Source organism: Neoarius graeffei, chromosome 19, assembly GCF_027579695.1.
Source record: "Neoarius graeffei isolate fNeoGra1 chromosome 19, fNeoGra1.pri, whole genome shotgun sequence".
Classification (NCBI taxonomy): Eukaryota; Metazoa; Chordata; class Actinopteri; order Siluriformes; family Ariidae; genus Neoarius; species Neoarius graeffei.
Window position 1 is genome coordinate 4008762 of NC_083587.1, and position 20288 is coordinate 4029049.

The window sequence follows — 20288 nt, forward strand, 5'->3', positions numbered from 1 at the left end:
ACATCATAAACTGGTCTCTGAGTTGTTGGATGCTATTCTACTCCCTAGAGCCATTGCTGTAAGTGTGCTGCCCATACTAATAATACTGATCTTGTGTCTCAAGAAAATGCCAGGGTGGATGCAGCAGCTAAGTGTACAGCCTCAGCTTCCAGTTCACCCTCTAACCTTGCATTTCCTCAGGTTTCCACCCCCTGTTTACAGCGAGCAGACCTTCAGAGCACTGCCACCCAGGACGAGAGACGAGTCTGGAAACTGGCCAGCTGTATCTTTGCAAACTCGGTCTGGGTTTGTTCCTCAGGCCGTCCCTGTCTACCAAAACACATGTTCCCTTTCTATGCAAAATGACACATGGGCTCACCCATGTGTCAAAAGAGGGGATGGTAGCAGAAGTAACAAAGAGATGATTCACAAAGGGGTTTTCAAATTATGCTGCGAAATTTTGCAAGCAATGCTTGATATGTGCACAACATAATGCAGGTCAAGATATCAAACTAACTCAAGCAGCACACCCAATACAAGACAAATCGTTTGATCATCTCCAAATGGACTTCATTGAACTGACACCGAGTGAGGGGAAAAAGGTACTGCCTGGTAATAGTTGACATGTTTTCAAAATGGGTTGAAGTATTCCCCACAGCTAAACAAGACTCCGAGGCAGTAGTCAAAGCACTCCTGAGAGACATAATTTCTAGGTGGGGTATACCTAGCAAAATCTCAATGGACAATGGAGCGCCCTTTGTTAATGCAGCCCTAAAGAAAATAGGAGCATTCCTAGGGATAGACCTGAACCAACATTGTGCCTACCATCCTGCCAGTGCGGGAGCAGTGGATAGAGAAAATGGGTCCCTTAAAAATAAACTAAGCAAAGCTTGTGCAGAAACAGGGCTAGAATAGACAAAGGTCCTCCCTGTAGTACTCACACAAATGAGGATGCAAACTAGGCCTAAACATGGGTTAAGCCCATTCGAAATTCTGTTTGGACGAGTACCCAACACAGAGATAGGGCCAGCCTAAGGAACACTGCTGGAAACCACATTGTGTGATGATGCAATGTTGAATTACTGTGCAACACTGTCCTCTGCTTTGAAATCTATCCACAAACAGGTGAAAGGAGCACTTCCCAAGCCTGCTGAGGGACCTCTGCACGATCTACAACCAGAGGATTGGATAGTGGTGAAGGAATTCCGACGAACCAAGTGGAACAAGCCACGGTGGAATGGCCCATTCCAGGTCCTGCTCACGACCCCAACGGCAGTGAAGGTCACAGGCAGAGTGACGTGGATCCACGCCTAGCCACTGCAGGAGGGTTCCTGAACTGACTGAGCAGGAGGAAGAGGAAGGCCTGAAGGATACGGGTGCTGACTAAAGCACGCGAGGAAGAAAGGCATCACTGCATGGAACAGCGCGAGTATCACATCAATCACGCACGCACCCTCAATAGGGAAGAGTATTTCAGTGTCTAGCCGATAGACAAGTCTTAGGGTTTCGAGATTCCAAGTCCCGGTGAGGTGGGACAAGGGCTGATAGGGCGTGCCCGCCCTCTGAGCACCAATACACGTCAAGAAGGGTGAGGGTTGACTCAGAGACATAGTTAACATAAGATGAAGGGGGTAAATCATTATAAGCTAGGTCCCAGTCGCGGGCCTGAGCATCCTGATCCTGCTGGGGCTCACGGGAGGATTCGTGTGGTGGTCGATACAGGGAACCCAGGCTGACACAGAGTCAAAGACAATTGGTGGCATTGGTTCAGTGGATGGAAGACTCTGATTCCATCCACCATACCGGTCCTGGGCTTAGTGATTGTGATGCTATGTTTGCTCCCTGATTTTTGTCCATGTTGTATGTCTGTTTCAGAGGCAGCTGACAAATATTGGTTACCAGATGGTGAAAATAGACCCAGACGACTTGCCTGACTGGCCTCCAAACCCACACGAAGACTATAACCCACTGTTTGACGACGTCAGCACAGCTGATATGAAATTAGCCCTAGCTTAAAACACTCATTTGTGGTTGTTTTCTTTTCTATTGTTTCCTGATCTATGTATATAGCTTGCTAGCATTAACTTAAGACGTCTATGTCTTACAAAACAGCCTTAGCATTATCCCTGTACACTCAATGACGTGTTAAGTCAAATCTCTCCAGGAACTCTTACCACTGAAATTGTGTACATTTCTTTCCTTTCGCAATTATTATCCTGTAGGATAAAAAGGGGGAAATGTGAAGGAAATTTAGTGAATGAACATTCCTATTCTCTGTGTTTCTGTGTGCATGGATGAGAATTTTCCGCGGATCCGCGGAATTCCGAGTTTTTCCGGCTGAAAATGTCATTTTTGTGAAACGTGTAAATCCGTTGAGAAAATTTCGGGGGGGGGGGGGGGGGGGGGGGGGGGGTCAGGGTGTGTGTGTATGGTTAACGATCCCTGATGCCCGCAAATTGGAGAATATCTCCCGGAATCTAGAGCAAGGGAGCAAGAGCGCGCATGCGCAACATTGTCTACCTCGCGCATCTTAGAATGTGCGCATATGACGGAGCGAGTGAGAGACTGCGTGTGTGCCTGTTCATGTAGCCCATGCTAGACAAAGAGCATCCTGATTGGGTTACTCAGCAAAATAAGCCAATCGGCTTTCACTGTGGGCAGGCTTTTATCCCTTTTCTTGAGGGCCGACGCTTTCAGTTGAGTCAGTGCAGCCTACAGGATCGGCATGGCAGAGAGCAAGCGTGCGTGCCCCAAAAAACCAAAATACAAAACCCACTTCAGCTCAGATTGCACAAAAGAATCTCCCTGTCTAATAAGGGTCAATAATAATGACCGTTTCGCGCAATGTACTGTTTGCAGCAGTGATTTCAGCATTGCCCATGGTGGCTTAAATGATTGTAAAGGACATGTTGAGGTGAGGAGTGTCAGTTCATGTGCATTATACTTAGGTCTACAACAGGCTGCCATGAAAAGACCAAACTTACTGAAGATTTCCGTAAAGTAACAATGTATGAATATACATCATATATATCACATATATATCAAATACACGTCATATCCAAGTGTGTATCTTTTATAAATGGGGTTAGCTTATCTAATGTAGCATGTTGGGGAGAATCATAGTATCTTATCTATATTTCTGATAAAATTTTAGGTATGATACCGTGTATAACTCTCCTACTTATTGCTCATTTCATGGGGGGGGGGGGGGGGGATTACTGGCATGTGCCGCACGGGAGCGTCTGCCCAAGTTTTTTAGGCCGAGATGAACTTATAGTTTTTGATTTAAAAAAAATTTCCAAATGTAATGCCAACTGTACATGCCTGTTCTTTAATTCTAAATCACCATCTTGATCTTCAGATTGACCATATGGTATCTGCATTACATTACACAACATCCTGTCCAGATAAAACCTAGTTAGTACACACAACAGTTGAAAGGGAAGTGATAAGTGATGTTGAATGTTGCCTGCTTAATATGCAAGACCTCCTGCTACCATGATAACATCAGAAGAAAGTTTAAGAGAATTATATGATAGAACTTTTTTCTGGTTTGCACTTCATTTTAAAGGATTAGAGTATTCAAAGACATGAATAGCTAAAATGCAGAAATATAATACTGTAGAGCTTATTTATATTAAAAGGTGCATTGATTTTTTTTTTAAATCATCAAATGTGAATTGATTAAAAACAAGTCTCTTGTCCCATATTAATTGTTTTCACCTGGTAGTCCACCAAGTAGGGGAATTTATTTCCAAATACATTACAACTTTTTGCTGATAAAATTAATGGTTTTGGGGTAAAAAAAAAAATAGCCAAAAATAATTAGCTCCCACCCCCTGGGCCCCCACCAGGGCTCTGCCAGGGAAATCAATAAATCAAATGGGATAAAGAACTGTTTCCGATGGGCATGGCTTGATCGTAGCATTACCGTGCAGATAGGGACACAAACTGTGATGACGTGTCTGACGGAACATATCTGAAAAGTGGACGTGCCGGGAAAGGTTCTGTGTATTCTGTGCTCAGATATGATCAATTATGGAAACAGAGGAGCTAGAAACATCCAGGAGCACATCAAAACAAAAAAGCACAAAGGTACGTTTTACTTAAATTGTCAAAGATAGAATCAGGAGGAATCTAATATATCGTTACGGTTACCTCCCTTATCGCTCACGATATATATTTGTTATCTTCAAGTTTATAAACGTTTTAAACCATCATTGAATTAGAAAACATATTATATATATATATATATATATATATATATATATAAGGCACACACACCCCTTTGAACCCCCCCATGCACGCTTTGCGTGCGTTATGTCTGCCCTTCAGAGTTTTTTTAAATGTCCCATTCTCATCCCTGTGTGTGTTGAGCTCAAGTGGCATAGTGTACTGAGAAAAGTTGTTTTCCCACAAGCTGTAATCGCCTTTCTGTGTCCTTGGCTGGTGATAAGCAGGCTGCCGTGCTTATGTTTCATGTTACATTATGCATAACCACGCATCCGCTGCGCATCTCAGAGCACACCAGGTGCATGCCCTAACAAAGAACCAATGTTTAGCCTCATTAGCAAGCCTCGAGCCAATCACGTGCAGACGCGAGCAGTAAGCGAATGCCTTTAGAGTATAATAGATAACCACTAAGACGAGTGTGCACTCTCGGCATCACCTGAGGTGGTGTCGTCGTCTTCTTTCCTTTTCCTGTTTTATAAGATCTACTATAATAAATAACTGAAAAGACAACTGCTAAGCATTAGGGTGCATCAGTTGCCCCCTAAAAATGAAAAGTTCCTCCGACCATGATGCATTTTTGTTTTTATGTTCCTTTTGGTAAGAAAACACACTGGGTGAAATATTTTGACAAAATTCAAATGTTTAATGGTGGCACCAGGAGCTCAAAGTTATGGAAAAAGCTGCTATTTTATGACAAAATTTCGATCACTTTTCATGAAACATTATGCCACCTTATAGAATATACCAAATATCTTAGATACACATTTTTAGTACATATTCTAAATATATTATCAAGCACAGTTTGAGTTTTAGCTGTTCATTGAATCATTGTTCAACTACTTTTAAACAATACAAATGTATTATGAATCACATTAATGCTTCTCAATCCCTTGCAAAGGTTCTTAACATGATCTCTGGGTCACAAGAAATCAATAAATGGAGTCCAACATTGTGGTTTAAACCTTACGCGAAAACATAAAATAAGTGTTTTTTGGCAAAAAATGAACCCCATGGTGCCATCATTAGACTTTTGAATATGGTCAAAAAATTTTACAGGATGTCTTTATTGGTGAAAAGGAACACCCAAACAAAAATGCATCAGATTTTATGAAAGTGAGGGCAACTGATGCACCCTACTAAGCATTCTGAAGTGTTGATTAGAAGTTTCTGTTACAGTTATCTGATTGAAGAATCATACAGACAAGTATACAAGTTGAAGATTTTGATGAGGAAATAAGTGAAATTAGTTTGGTCTCTCTAAAGGGTGTAAAACAAAAATCATTGCTCTGATGTAGTTCTATTGTTCTCTACAGGGATACTTATCAAATTGCCTAGTTTCAAATTAAAAGTTTGATATTTTTGCCTGATATTTTCAATTTTTCCACTGAAAAAACTTAAGTCATCGCTATTACGTACATATTGAAGGCATGCATGTTTTGTTGTGGCAACTCTCTAACTCTCCAAGCAAAAAATAATTCAAAGTCCCAGAGGTTGCAGAAAGGTTTAGACTTTTATTATATCAAATAATAAAAGCTGTCTTCGGTCTGCAGAGTGAACAGAGTCAAAATTACAAAGCTCTCATTTTATACGGTCTCAAAGAAAAAACACAGGTGTATACAAATAATTTCATTGGTTAACATGTCCCGTTATACCACTTGAACATTTTCTATTGGGCAATACACCTCATACCGCTCATATTTTGCATCAACTGAGCCAAATTTTCCAGCATAAATGGTCCATTCAGAAAGAATCAAACCACACGATAAGAGGTGGTATACAGCATTCAGCGTGTACAATACATGATTCAAAATGGCTGGGGTCAAATCAAGTTAAAGACTAATACAGGCTGCAGGTGGAAACTAGCGCAACACTCGTGTCCTTGGCCAGTCTCCCACACTATAAAATTACACTTTTTGAATAGGCCTGTGATTTAACAGAAAACAACCTTCAGTATAAACTCTCTCAATGTCTTTGCTGTATTTTAGCGGAGCTCCCGCGCGGGCCTTAATGGTAAACCCATAGAGTCGATTTTTTGTGGTTTGTCCATGTACGTGTACCACCACTCATACACACCGCCTAGTGGCCAGTGTTAGCAATTACAAGTCATACACACCGCCTAGTGGTCAGTGTTAGTACAACCCACATTCCAAAAAAGTTGGGACAAAGTACAAATTGTAAATAAAAATGGAATGCAATAATTTACAAATCTCAAAAACTGATATTGTATTCACAGTAGAACATAGACAACATATCAAATGTCGGAAGTGAGACATTTTGAAATTTCATGCCAAATATTGGCTCATTTGAAATTTCATGACGGCAACACATCTCAAAAAAGTTGGGACGGGGCAATAAGAGGCTGGAAAAGTTAAAGGTACAAAAAAGGAACAGCTGGAGGACCAAATTGCAACTCATTAGGTCAATTGGCAATAGGTCATTAACATGACTGGGTATAAAAAGAGCATCTTGGAGTGGCAGCGGCTCTCAGAAGTAAAGATGGGAAGAGGATCACCAATTCCCCTAATTCTGCGCCGACAAATAGTGGCGCAATATCAGAAAGGAGTTCAACAGTGTAAAATTACAAAGAGTTTGAACATATCATCTACAGTGCATAATATCATCAAAAGATTCAGAGAATCTGGAAGAATCTCTGTGCATAAGGGTCAAGGCCGGAAAACCATACTGGGTGCCCGTGATCTTCGGGCCCTTAGATGGCACTGCATCATATACAGGCATGCTTCTGTATTGAAAAATCACAAAATGGGCTCAGGAATATTTCCAGAGAACATTATCTGTGAACACAATTCACCGTGCCATCCGTCGTTGCCAGCTAAAACTCTATAGTTCAAAGAAGAAGTTGTATCTAAACATGATCCAGAAGCGCAGACGTCTTCTCTGGGCCAAGGCTCATTTAAAATGGACTGTGGCAAAGTGGAAAACTGTTCTGTGGTCAGACGAATCAAAATTTGAAGTTCTTTATGGAAATCAGGGACACTGTGTCATTTGGACTAAAGAGGAGGACAACCCAAGTTGTTATCAGCGCTCAGTTCAGAAGCCTGCATCTCTGATGGTATGGGGTTGCATTAGTGCATGTGGCATGGGCAGCTTACACATCTGGAAAGACACCATCAATGCTGAAAGGTATATCCAGGTTCTAGAGCAGCATATGCTCCCATCCAGACGATGTCTCTTTCAGGGAAGACCTTGTATTTTCCAACATGCCAAACCACATACTGCATCAATTACAGCATCATGGCTGCGTAGAAGAAGGGTCCGGGTACTGAACTGGCCAGCCTGCAGTCCAGATCTTTCACCCATAGAAAATATTTGGCACATCATAAAACAGAAGATACGACAAAAAAAGACCTAAGACAGAATCCTACATTAGACAAGAATGGGTTAACATTCCTATCCCTAAACTTGAGCAACTTGTCTCCTCAGTCCCCAGACGTTTACAGACTGTTGTAAAGAGAAAAGGGGATGTCTCACAGTGGTAAACATGGCCTTGTCCCAACTTTTTTGAGATGTGTTGTCATGAAATTTAAAATCACCTAATTTTTCTCTTTAAATGATACATTTTCTCAGTTTAAACATTTGATACGTCATCTATGTTCTATTCTGAATAAAATATGGAATTTTGAAACTTCCACATCAGTGCATTCCGTTTTTATTTACAATTTGTACTTTCTCCCAACTTTTTTGGAATCGGGGTTGTAATTACCAGTCATAACCCCCCCAGTGGCCAGTGCTAGCCAGTAAAGAAATAAAACAAAAGAGACTGGCTATGATATAAGAAAATTCTACAACCCAGAAACAGATGGGAGCTCCGCTTTTAGGCAGTGCCTAAATCTATATATTACTGTAATTATGATAATTCATAAACCAATTTATTATTACTTTTAAGAGAATTAACTTCATTTATTCTTTACTGAAAATTAACACACTCAGCTTTGAATTAGTATTTAATCAGCATAAAAATAAATCTGTACGTGTGGTTATATGAATCAGAGTACATTTGTGATTACTTAAGGTGTGTGTATGGTCGTGATTACATATGTGCATATAAAATCAATTTCTGTGGTGGTCTTATTTCTAGTTCATTTTGCTTTAGCAAAATCTTAAATTTTGATGTAATACTTTAGTATTACATAAAAATTTAAGATTACTTTTGTTATCTTCTATTAAGGTGGAGAGAGTTGTTGATCTAGCAGCATTAAAAGCTTGTCTTTGTAGTTCCAGAGGCTCTCCTTCCATGCTAAATGGAATACTATCAATTTTGTGTTTTAAGGTGCATGTGTGATTGTTATACCAGGGTGCTAGGTTTTATTTTATTTTCTCCTGAATTATTTTCTTTTAAGTGGAGCTACATTATCTAAAGTAAAGCAGAACATTGACTGTAAGCATTCAGTTGGCTGATCAAGTTCTGTGGGGTCTAACGGGGATCCAATCAAATTGATAACTCTGGGAGACTACTGATAAAACTTTATGCAGTAGTTGATGCGAATGTAATTTTGATGCGATGGCATGCAAGGTGCATATATTAAGACATTTCAAAAGAGATGAGGTAATGGTCTGAGGGAGCTTCAGACTGTATAAGTGTGACTATATTTTCTATATTTAATACAAATGCAAGTATTAGATCGAGAATGTGATGATTAGGAATCATACAAAAACCTAAAAAAAATAGGGTTAGATCCTGTGACACTCTCATTAACCCCTACTGAATCTAGAATGGACGGGAATGCTGTTCTCAGTCTCTTCCAGGTGATCAAAACAAATAACGTCTCTAATAATCTGTTGTCTCAATAAACAACCAGGTTTGAGATGAAATTCGCAAATTCAGAAAGAACTTCAGAATATAGACCACGGGTCAGGAAATAATAATTAGCTGAATTGACCAGGTAGAATTATTTTTTTTAGCTACATATATTAGGATAAAGAACTTCAAACATACTGAATTTTTGTTCAGGTTTTTGTACGATTCCTAGATTATCATTATAAATAACTGATGGCTTCTCCTCTACCAGTGAGACAAGGTGGATGCATATAGCTGGAAGAGCTTCATTTCAAGTGGTCCATACTCATTTGGTTTGATCCACAGTTCTGTTATACATTGTAGTACATTAAACTCCTGATCAGTACAAATTCCATTAACAATTAGTCTCATGCTGCAGTATTACATTGATAATAGTGGTGCAGTTTAATTGTCACTTGTATGGTGGTAATTAATGACTACTTAAGATCAAAAGAAAACAAGAATAGTCTTGTTTTAAACATCACTAAGGTTACGTATTTTAAAACAGTCATATAACATGAACAATAAAGTTCAAAGTACAGGTCATTTTCAGCCAAAACTGTAATAATAACCATATTTAATTTGACAATTTTAAATCATGCAATGTCTACAAGTTGGTGCACTTGTAGGTTTTAAATGTAACTGAATAAGTAAACATCTTTCCAGACTGATCAGTGATGCAGTTTCTCTCCTGAGTGAAGGCGCTGGTGTCGTTGGAGATCACTCTGCTGAGTAAAACTCTTCCCACACTGTGAGCAGTGATACGGCTTCTCTCCTGTGTGAATGCGTTGGTGTCGTTGGAGAGTCCGCAGATGAGTAAAACTCTTCCCACACTGTGAGCAGTGATGCGGCTTCTCTCCTGTGTGAATGCGTTGGTGTGTTTGGAGAGCACTCTGACGAGTAAAACTCTTCCCACACTGTGAGCAGTGATGCGGCTTCTCTCCTGTGTGAATGCGTTGGTGTCGTTGGAGAGTACCCTGTTCAGTAAAACTCTTCCCACACTGTAAGCAGTGATACGGCTTCTCTCCTGTGTGAATGCGTTGGTGTGTTTGGAGAGCACTCTGACAAGTAAAACTCTTCCCACACTGTGAACAGTGATACGGCTTCTCTCCTGTGTGAATGCGTTGGTGTCGTTGGAGATGACTCTGATGAGTAAAACTCTTCCCACACTGTGAGCAGTGATACGGCTTCTCTCCTGTGTGAATGCGCTGGTGTGTTTGGAGATTACTCTGCTGAGTAAAACTCTTCCCACACTGTGAGCAGTGATACGGCTTCTCTCCTGTGTGAATGCGCTGGTGTGTTTGGAGAGCACTCTGCTGAGTAAAACTCTTCCCACACTGTGAGCAGTGATGCGGCTTCTCTCCTGTGTGAATGCGCTGGTGTGTTTGGAAGTGACTCTGCTGAGTAAAACTCTTCCCACACTGTGAGCAGTGATACGGCTTCTCTCCTGTGTGAATGCGCTGGTGTAGTCGGAGAGCACTCTCATGAGTAAAACTCTTCCCACACTGTGAGCAGTGATACGGCTTCTCTCCTGTGTGAATGCGCTGGTGTCGTCGGAGATCACTCTCATGAGTAAAACTCTTCCCACATTGTGAGCAGTGATATGGCTTCTCTCCTGTGTGAATGCGCTGGTGTGTTTGGAGATCACTCTGATGAGTAAAACTCTTCCCACACTGTGAGCAGTGAAACGGCTTCTCTCCTGTGTGAATGCGCTGGTGTTGTTGGAGATCACTCTGCTGAGTAAAACTCTTTCCGCACTGTGAGCAGTGATGCAGCTTCTCTCCTGTGTGACTGCACTGGTGTGTCTTGAGTACATTCTGATGACCAAAACTCTTTCCACAGTCTGAGCAGTGGTGAATTTCCTTCTGTATATCATTATGAGAAGTGTCAAAACTGAGAGCATCAGATGATGTTGGCTGACTACTGGAGCATTTAGAGGGGATCTGAAGCTCATATTTAATCCCTCCTGATTCCTGCAGTCTCACATACTCTTCATAGTGGCATCTCTGGATGTGTTTGTCAAGGTAAATTTGAGATGCATAGGACCGAGGACATATGGAGCAGGAAAAGACCTGCAGCAAAGTCTTCTTTGCTTCTGGAGAAGTGAAAGGACAAAAATCAGAAATTGAACATGAAATGCAACAAGATTATAAAATATAACACTAACCCAATGTAAGGGAACATTTTTACTGAACCTCAAACATTCAAGATTCTACATGAATCAAGACTGAGACAAAAAAGTTTGAGGACTAACATATAGCAGTCTCTAACTAGGAGTACTGGTACTGTAGATTCAATAAAGGTACTAGAACAGCAGCTATGCACAGCATTGGCCATAGCCCCGTGGGTCTGAGCGACCAAGGGGGAGTTGTTGGTTTCTGTTTGATCTAATGTCGAGTCTAGTTACGGTAATAGCAAGCCTTGCCTTATTTACAGCTCGTCCAGGATTGTGAAGGAAACTCAGCCCTTGCATTCAAAGATCCAAAAATGGGCCTTATTTATCATGCTGGATATGAATAGATTTATTTGCAAATGGTTTCTAGTAGCATTTACACAAGAAAGTCTGTATTTTTCATATGGATTAGGTTGTTAAGTTTAAAACATTAATTTCAATAACACACAAATTTAATGAAATTAAAAATTGTGGGATTTTGTGAAACCCAGTTGATTCATATTAATGTAACTGATGAAAGAAAGAAAGCCAACATCCAGAAATTAAGACATTAGTCATTTAATTAAATAAAAATGTAGGCGTATAAAAAAGGGGCAGACTGCAGCGATTCAGATGGCATTCAAGTAGTTCTGCAGTAGTATAGGAATTTCCTTATTGCAGTATTTGAAGAGTGCCATGGTGTGGTTTGTTGTAATAAAGCAACCAAACTTCCACCTGTTTAATTATTCATTCATCTGATGCTATTTGTCCCTTAACATGTTGAAGTTCTTCAGCTACAAGAGTTTGAGGAGCTAAAAATAAACATAATTAAAACATTATTTCTCCATGGCATGACTCTTGTGGAATCACTGAATTCCATAAAAATACTAAAAATGTTATTGCTTGTTAAACTGCTTGATAATATAAGCATCATCACATATACTCCTGAAATAAAGCAAATGTGTTCCAATTGATTTGTATAATGGTTGATGGGTTTGACTGACATGTGCATTAGCCAATTAACAACTTCACTTGGTTCAGGCATGCTGCATGTGTGTTCAACTAACTTCTCTTCAGCCAGCTGGTTGGATTGCACTGAATGTATTTGTGGCAGCAGGGGCATGGCCAGGGAAGGTAAGTGGCAAAGTCAATGCACCTGTTGTCAATTAAATGTTGTGTGCATATTTGTTGCAGTGACGATGGAGATTAGAAAAGGATCCCTCCTTTTCTAACATCAGCATGATGGAAGAGCGCGAAGAGAAGGGAGCTCTCCCGACCAGAACAAGTGTGTGCTCGTGTATGAGCAACGAGCAAGTGAGCGAATGAAGCTGAAAAGCAAGGTAAATAGTAAAAATAAAGAAGTGCGTGTGAACATCAGCTCCCGCCTGCCATGCTTCTGTACTCCACCCACATCAGGGACATACTATAGTGGTGTCGAAAGCCAGGAGTATGGAAGGGAATCACCACATGCAGTCCTCCCCATTTAAGGATCTCATCCATGCCCTTGTTACCACCCAGCAGAACCAGCATCAAGTGCTGACCGCCTTCTGGAAGGAACAAGAGCAATGCTTTGAATCCTTGATGCTGGCCCAGCAGGAAGATCGCCAGGCGTTCTGCTCGTCTTGGCGGGGGCCTGGATTGCCACCGCGGCAGACCCTCCCCACCTCACCCTCACGAAGATGGGCTCACATGATGGTCCACAGGCCTTCATCGCTCTCTTCGAGCAAGCTGCCGAAGCATGGGGGTGGGCAATCAAGCGGTATGCCTACTTCCACTACTGACCGGCAAGGTGCAGCTCGCCGTGCAGCAGCTCTCCGCCAACAGTTGGCTCATATACGTGGACCTGAAGTGAGACATCCTGCAGTGTGTCAGCCACGCCCCAGAACATCGTCAGTGCTTCTGGACGCTGACATTGGAGAAGGTTGGCCAGCCGTTTGCATTTGGCCAACAGCTCCAGGACGCCTGCTGGCAGTGGCAGAGGGCAAACAACTGTGACACTGAGGGGATCATCGACCTGGTGACACTGGAGCACTTCACTGCGGGTCTTCTGGAAGGAATGGCGGAGTGGGTCCAGTGTCATCGCCCGGTGTTACTGGGTCAAGCCATCGAGTTGGCAGAGGACCATCTGGCAGCGGTTCCAGCAGCAGGCCTTTTCTCTTTTTCTCTCTCCTTCCCCCCTCCCTCCTCTTCCCATCCCCACCCCATTCCCCCACTGCGGAGATGGGGGGCGGCTCCCCTCCAGCCGGCCCACCGCACCCATGGTGTCTCCCGTGTTCTTCTTCCAAGTCTGTCTCTTCTCCACCCCAGGTGAGTGATGCCCATAACACCAGTGCAGAGGGAAAGTCTGGGCTGGTATGCTGGTGCTGCGGGGAGCTGGGACATCTCCAGAGTCAGTGCTCCACAATGGAGGTGGGAGTTGTGATCTGGATCCCCTACGCACCAGAGACCGCCCCCTATTGGGCCAGAGCGTATCGTATACCGGGAAGTGTCCAAGGGGATACATCAGACCTCAATCCACCAAAGCCTGGTGCAAGGTGAGGCATTGGGGACAGCACAAGCAGTGAAGGTTGTGTGCATGCATGGGGATGTTCATAATTATCCTCTAGTGCCGATCCATATTCTATTTCAGGGACAAAAGCATAAAGATGGCAGTTAATCCTTGTCTCACCCACCCTCTGATTTTGGGGACTGATTGGCTGGGATTCAGAAATTTAATAGAACACACAATAAGGGGTGGGTCCTGCGTCCTACGTCATGGGGGGATCCCGGTGTGGCATTGACTGGGGAAGCTGTCACAGAGCTGTCTACATCAGTGCGATGCAAAGAGTAAGGAGCAGCTAACCCCTCCTCCCTCTCTCGGGGATTCCCTTGAGGATTTCCTATTAGAGCAGTCGCGACACAAGAATTTGCGTCATGCATTTGACCAAGTGAAAGTAATGGATGGTCAAACTCTCTAGCCAAATATGACACCCTCCTTCCTGTATTTCACTAATAAGGACAGGCTGTATCAAGTGACGCAGGACACTCAAACTGGTGAACAGATGACACCAGTTGTTAATCCCTAAGAGCCATAAAGAACCTGTGTTCCCTGTGGCTCACTTTAATCCCATGGCTGGACACCTAGGACAGGATATAAAACTACCCCAAATAATAGGGTGCATCAGTTGCCCCCTAAAAATGAAAAGTTCCTCCGATCATGATGCATTTTTGTTTTTATGTTCCTTTTGGTAAGAAAACACACTGGGTGAAATATTTTGACAAAATTCAAAAGTTTAATGGTGGCACCAGCAGCTCAAAGTTAGGAAAAAGCTGCTATTGTATGACTTTTATGACAAAATTTCGATCACTTTTCATGGAACATTATGGCACCTTATAGAGTATACCAAATATCTTAGATACACATTTTTAGTACATATTCTAAATATATTATCAAGCACAGTTTGAGTTTTAGCTGTTCACTGAATCATTGTTCAACTACTTTTAAACAATACAAATGTATTATGAATCACATTAATGCTTCTCAATCCCTTGCAAAGGTTCTTAACATGATCTCTGGGTCACAAGAAATCAATAAATGGAGTCCAACATTGTGATTCAAACCTTACGCGAAAACATAAAATAAGCGTTTTTTGGCAAAAAATGAACCTCATGGTGCCACCCTTAGACTTTTGAATATGGTCAAAAAATTTTTACAGGATGTCTTTATTGGTGAAAAGGAACACCCAAACAAAAATGCATCAGATTTTATGAAAGTGAGGGAAACTGATGCACCCTACCGAATAATGGTGCGTTCTATTGGCCAGAGGTTTGCGGGGACGTTCGTTGGTGGTGTGCGGCATGCCATGAATGCCAATTAGTAAATCTCATGGCCACTCCAAAAGTGCCTTTGCGCCTGCTCCCTCTAATCAAGACCCCATTCGAGAGAATTGGTATGGATCTTGTCAGGCCATTAGATCAGTCAGTACAAGTATATTGCTTTATTTTAGTTCTGGTGGACTATGCAACACGATATCCAGAAGCAGGCCATGCTCCGCACTGTGTGCAGAGGCATGCAGTGTTGCGGAAGCACTCTTCCGTGTTCTCTCCCGGGTCAGGATTCCTAAAGAAATCCTGACAGACCAAGGCACTATGTTTATATGTCTCACACACTTCGTGAGCTGTAGGGAATTAAATCTATCCACACCAGCGTCCATCACCCACAAACAGATGATTTAGTAGGGTTTGGAAGTTTGTAAGCGAAGATGCATGTAATTGGGATAAATGGCTCCAGCCCCTGTTATTCGCAGTACAAGAAGTCTCACAAGCCTCCATGGGGTTTTCACCATTTGAATTATTATATGGGTGAAAGCCATGCAGCATTTTGGACGTGCTGCAGGAAAATTGAGAGGAGGGACCTTCAACCAGCAAGAATGAAATTCAGTACATTCTCGACCTGCACGCAAAGCTCCACACCCTCACATATTTAACCCAGGAACCTTAGGGAGTTCACGCCGGGAAACAAAGTACTTGTGTTATTGCCCACTTCAAGCTCCAAATTAGTTGCAAAATGGCAAGGGCCCTTCGAGATCACACGGCAAATCGGGGACGTTGACTATGAGGTGAAGCGAAAGGATCGGGGCAGGGCTCTGCAAATATACCACTTCAACCACTTAAAACATTGGAATGAGGGGGTCCCTGTGGCGTTGGCATTGGTACTTCCAGAGAAGCTGGGATCGGAGGTAAAAACAACCAAACCAACAACCCAAACCACTCTGGTCCCTTGTGGAGACCACCTCTCACTGGCCCAACTCACCGAGGTTGCCAAGTTGCAAAGAGTTATCCAACGTGTTCTTGCCCCTTCCCGGCCACACCCACCTCATAGAACACCACATTGAGATGTCCCCAGGGGTGGTGGTGCATAGCCACCCTTACCCGAACATAGAAAAAGGTGGTTTGGGATGAACTTAAGGCCATGTTCAACATAGGCATAATTAAGGAGTCACACAATGACTGGAGCAGCCCGGTGGGCCTGGTACCCAAGACCGATAGGTCGGTCCGGTTCTGTGTAGACTACAGAAAAGTCAACACAGTGTCTAAATTCGACACATACCCAATGCCTCGCATTGATAAGTTGCTCGATCGGTTAGGTGCTGCTCGCTTTTATTCAACACTGGATTTAACAAAGGGATATTGGCAGATCCCCTTGACTCTTCTATACAGAGAGAAAACGGCCTTTTCCACACCATTTGGATTACACCAGTTTGTCATGCTTTCTTTTGGGTTATTTGGGGCTCCTGCTACATTCCAGTGGCTCATGGACAAGATCCTCCGTCCCCATGCCACGTATGCAGCAATGTATCTTGATGACATTATGATACGTATACAGCAATGATTGGCAGCAGCACCTTGAACACTTTAGGGCCGTCCTAGACTTGCTGAGATGTGCGGGGCTCAGAGCTAACCTGAAAATGTGTGCAATTGGGCGAGTGGAAGTATGGTATCTGGGTTTCCACTTGAGGTCATGGGCAGGTGCATCCCCAAATTGACAAAACTGCAGCGATTGCTGCCTGCCCAAGACTGAAAAGGGAGTGAGGCCGTTTCTGGGGCTGGCTGGCTACTATCATAGGTTCATACCTAATTATTCGGACATCACCAGCCTGCTGACTGATCTCACTAAAAAGGGAGCACCAGCTCTGGTCCAGTGGATGGAACAGTGCCAACAGGCTTTCAACCAAGGTAAAAGCTGCACTGTGTGGGGGGCCAGTTTTACACTCCCTTGACTTCTCTCTCCCTTTTATTTTGCAGACAGACGCATTGGACAGAGGGCTGGGGGCTGTTTTGTCCCAGGAGGTGGAGGGCGAGGAACATCCTGTGCTGTACATCATGAACCACGCCAATGCGCAGATCACCTGTTGGTATCTCGCCCTCTAGCCTTTTAAATTTGAGGTAGTCCACAGGCGCAGATGGTGGTGGCGGAATTCATATCCTGTCGGGGGTTATGTGGCAGTGGGGGCGTGGCCTAGCGTCAGTTTGTGAATGGAGGGTGGGGCCAGGGAAGGTGAGTGTCAAAGTCAATGCACCTGTTGTCAATTAATGTTGTGTGTGTGTTTGTTGCAGTGACAGTGGAGGTTAGAAAAGGAGGGAGAGCGAAGAGAAGGGCGCTTTCCCAACCAGAACATGTGTGTCTGTGTGTGAGCAGCGAGTGAGTGAATGAAGCTGAAAAGCAACGAAAATAGTAAAAATAAAGTGTGAGAACATCAGCTACTCCTTGCCATGCTTATTGTGAAAAATGACGAGGGGTGGTAGTTGCATTTTTCACAGAAATGCCAGAGACATGTCTTCCCGACACTCACAGACACCTTCCAACACACACACACACACACACACACACGCAGCCGATGCACACCTGTTGGCGTCTCTTCCATGTATTGGAATTTGCTTTTTAGCACGGCTAGCGTGAGATCACACACACGCAGCAGACACATATTCCTCAGTTTAACTGTTATTTACCATCATCGCGAATAGCGCAGGTACCCGTTGTCTCGCATCTTATTTCACTCGCCACACAATAGTTTTACCACACAACAAACATTTCCACTCACCATTGTACCTGGTGCAACAACAATCCGGGTCGGGGGGGAAACTGGAGCCCTTCTGGAACCAATGTTTTAACCACTGTTCTGGTGCAGTGGCGGGAACTTGGTTGAAATGGTGATGTAATGTTTTGTAATTATTGTTGGGTGGCTTTATTTAATATGTATTGAATTTAATGTGGTGTATGTGTTTTCTAATATGTCTGGGGTATATGGTGGTATTGTGTAGGTTTAACTAACTGTGTTTTTAACTGTTTTTTGAGTGTTGGTGTAATGGGATGTTTCTATTGGTTGTTGACTGTCCAATCAGCATGTTACTCTTGATTGTGAACCCTTTAAAAGGGGCAGGAGTGTTCATTGTAGAGAGAGAGGTGCAGGAGGACACATGCTTGCTGTGAGGCTGTGTAACAGAAGTAGGTGCAGAGAAGTGCATACTGAGTTTTGTATTTTAAAAAGTCTTTTGTTGTAATTATATTTGTGTTGCCTGATTGAGGCCGGTTTTGTGTTTTTTCTTAGTTTTTGTTTTCCTATTTTTGTATTTACTGTTTGCACTGGAAATAAACTCACATCCGTTTTACGTTATACTTTAAGTAGCCTTAGTTTTCTTCCTGTTGTGGCCAATCCTGGCGTGAGGTGGGGGGTGGAGAAGCCCTCCTTCTCACAGGTGGTGTCAGAAGTGGGATGTGACGTCTCAGAGAGTTGAGGAAGAAGACGGGCAGACATTGCCGATTCCTGTGATGGCATACCGACGACTACGCAAAGATGGCCTGGAGGTCATAGTTGAGAAAGAGGATGCAGTCGAGGAGGAAGAGTACGATGCTGGTGAGCAGACAGAAGGCGCCACAGGTGGAGCGGCAGATGTTCCAAACATAATGGATATGGGCTCGCTATACGCCCTCCTGCAGAAATCTATACAAGACCCGCAGCGGGAAGCCCATCAGCAAGACATGCGATGGCGTAGCGTCCAGACCCAGCTCAACAGCGTGCACGATGAGCTGGAGAGGGAGCAGCAGAGTGCAGCAGAGCGGCGACAGCAGCCAGAGCATGACGACAATGGAGCTCCTCTGCAGCCTGATCCATCACGCATGCCAGTAGCGCCACCGCCGAGTTTCCAGGTCCCGGCAGCAGCACCAGCAGTCCCAGTGTCTCCTGGGGCAGCCCCCCGATGGCCTCCAGCACAGCAAGCAGTACCATCTCCTGCACCTGACCCAGCCGCACTGACTCCAGTTGCCTGGACGAGGGCAGCAGTGCCAAAGCTGGACGAAGCAGATGACATCGAGCAGTATCTAACAACGTTCGAGAGACTCGCCACAGCCTACAGGTGGCCTAGAATGGACTGGGCTACTTACCTGGTGCCATACCTCACTGGTCGGGCCCGAGCAGCGTATGTGGCAATGGACATGCAAGACGCCATGGACTACGACAGGGTGAAAGCGGCAATCTTGGCGAAATATGAAATTCACGGAGAGACTTACCGGCAACGTTTCCGCGATCCAGATGTTCGAGTAGGGGAGACGCCCAGAGAGTTGTACAATCGCCTGATGAACCTTTACAGGAAGTGGGTGAGACCAGCAGAGAAAACTGTGGAGGAGATTGGAGAAATCCTCGTGTTAGAACAGTACCTGTGCACCCTAGCTCCTGACATTCACATCTGGGTGAAGGAGCACAACCCAGTCACAGGCCAGCAGGCAGCAGAACTGGTGGAGGCATTCCTGGCAGCTCGACCTGGACCAAAGACATTCCGCAGCCAGAATTACAACCGGCCAGCTGTGGGTGGTAAGTCTGGGGTTCTTGGTGGGGGAGCGGGTCCGAGGGGGTTAGGACAGGTCAGGGCACCACACCACACCAACACACCCTCCTACACCCCATCATACAGGCCACCAGCATGTCTCTACACCCCACCGTCTAGATACCCAGCACCCACAGCTACATCATCACACAGGCCACCTCTCCTCTTTCACAATTGTAGTCAGCCGGGTCATTTTGCCAGAGATTGTCCAGTTAGAAAGTCTCAGGGGTCAAGTTTTTGTAATGTGCCTAGACCTGGGGTAGGAACTGATGACACATTTTCCCGAGTACAGACTATCCCAGTAACTGTAAATGATAGGGCCACATTTGCACTCCTAGACACTGGCAGCACACACACTTTGGTACAGCCACACCTCATTGACCAATTAGAAGAGTGGGGGAAAGGGCAGCTTAGAGTGTGTTGTGTTAATGGGGATGAGCATGTGTACCCAATAGCTGATATATGCCTTGCAGTAAATGGGCAAGTTTTTTTGTTGAGGGCAGGAATTGTGAAGGGGCTACGCTATCCAGTAATTTTGGGGCAGGATGTTTTGATTCTAACGGAGCTTGTGCGATCAACACAGCCGGTTAGCATGGTGGTCACACGAGCTCAGGCTAAGCATTCTGGTGATGATGCAGCAAGAAAGGAAGTGATGGATATGTTGCCATACAGCCAATGTGACATTGATCCCCCTGGTGTTACTAAGTTACGTAAGACACGTAGACTGAAGAGACGGGCTAAACTACAGGGTGCAGCAGAGAAATCAGT

At 43.9% G+C, this 20288-nt stretch overlaps 1 protein-coding gene and 2 pseudogenes across 1 annotated transcript in view; 1 reads left to right on the plus strand and 2 right to left on the minus strand.

Moving 5' to 3' along the window:
* LOC132867726 (histone H2AX-like) overlaps positions 1-20288 on the plus strand; it is a 1044434-nt pseudogene that overhangs the window by 451080 nt on the left and 573066 nt on the right.
* The window catches only part of LOC132867717 (uncharacterized), a 1045807-nt pseudogene that overhangs the window by 447931 nt on the left and 577588 nt on the right, over positions 1-20288 (minus strand).
* The window catches only part of LOC132867700 (zinc finger protein 883-like), a 201960-nt gene continuing 187424 nt past the window's right edge, over positions 5753-20288 (minus strand). The window contains exon 6 of the mRNA XM_060900708.1: positions 5753-11102. Within this exon, the coding sequence (XP_060756691.1) occupies positions 9679-11102 (1424 nt within the window). The 3' untranslated portion in view covers positions 5753-9678. The remainder of the gene's footprint in view (positions 11103-20288) is intronic.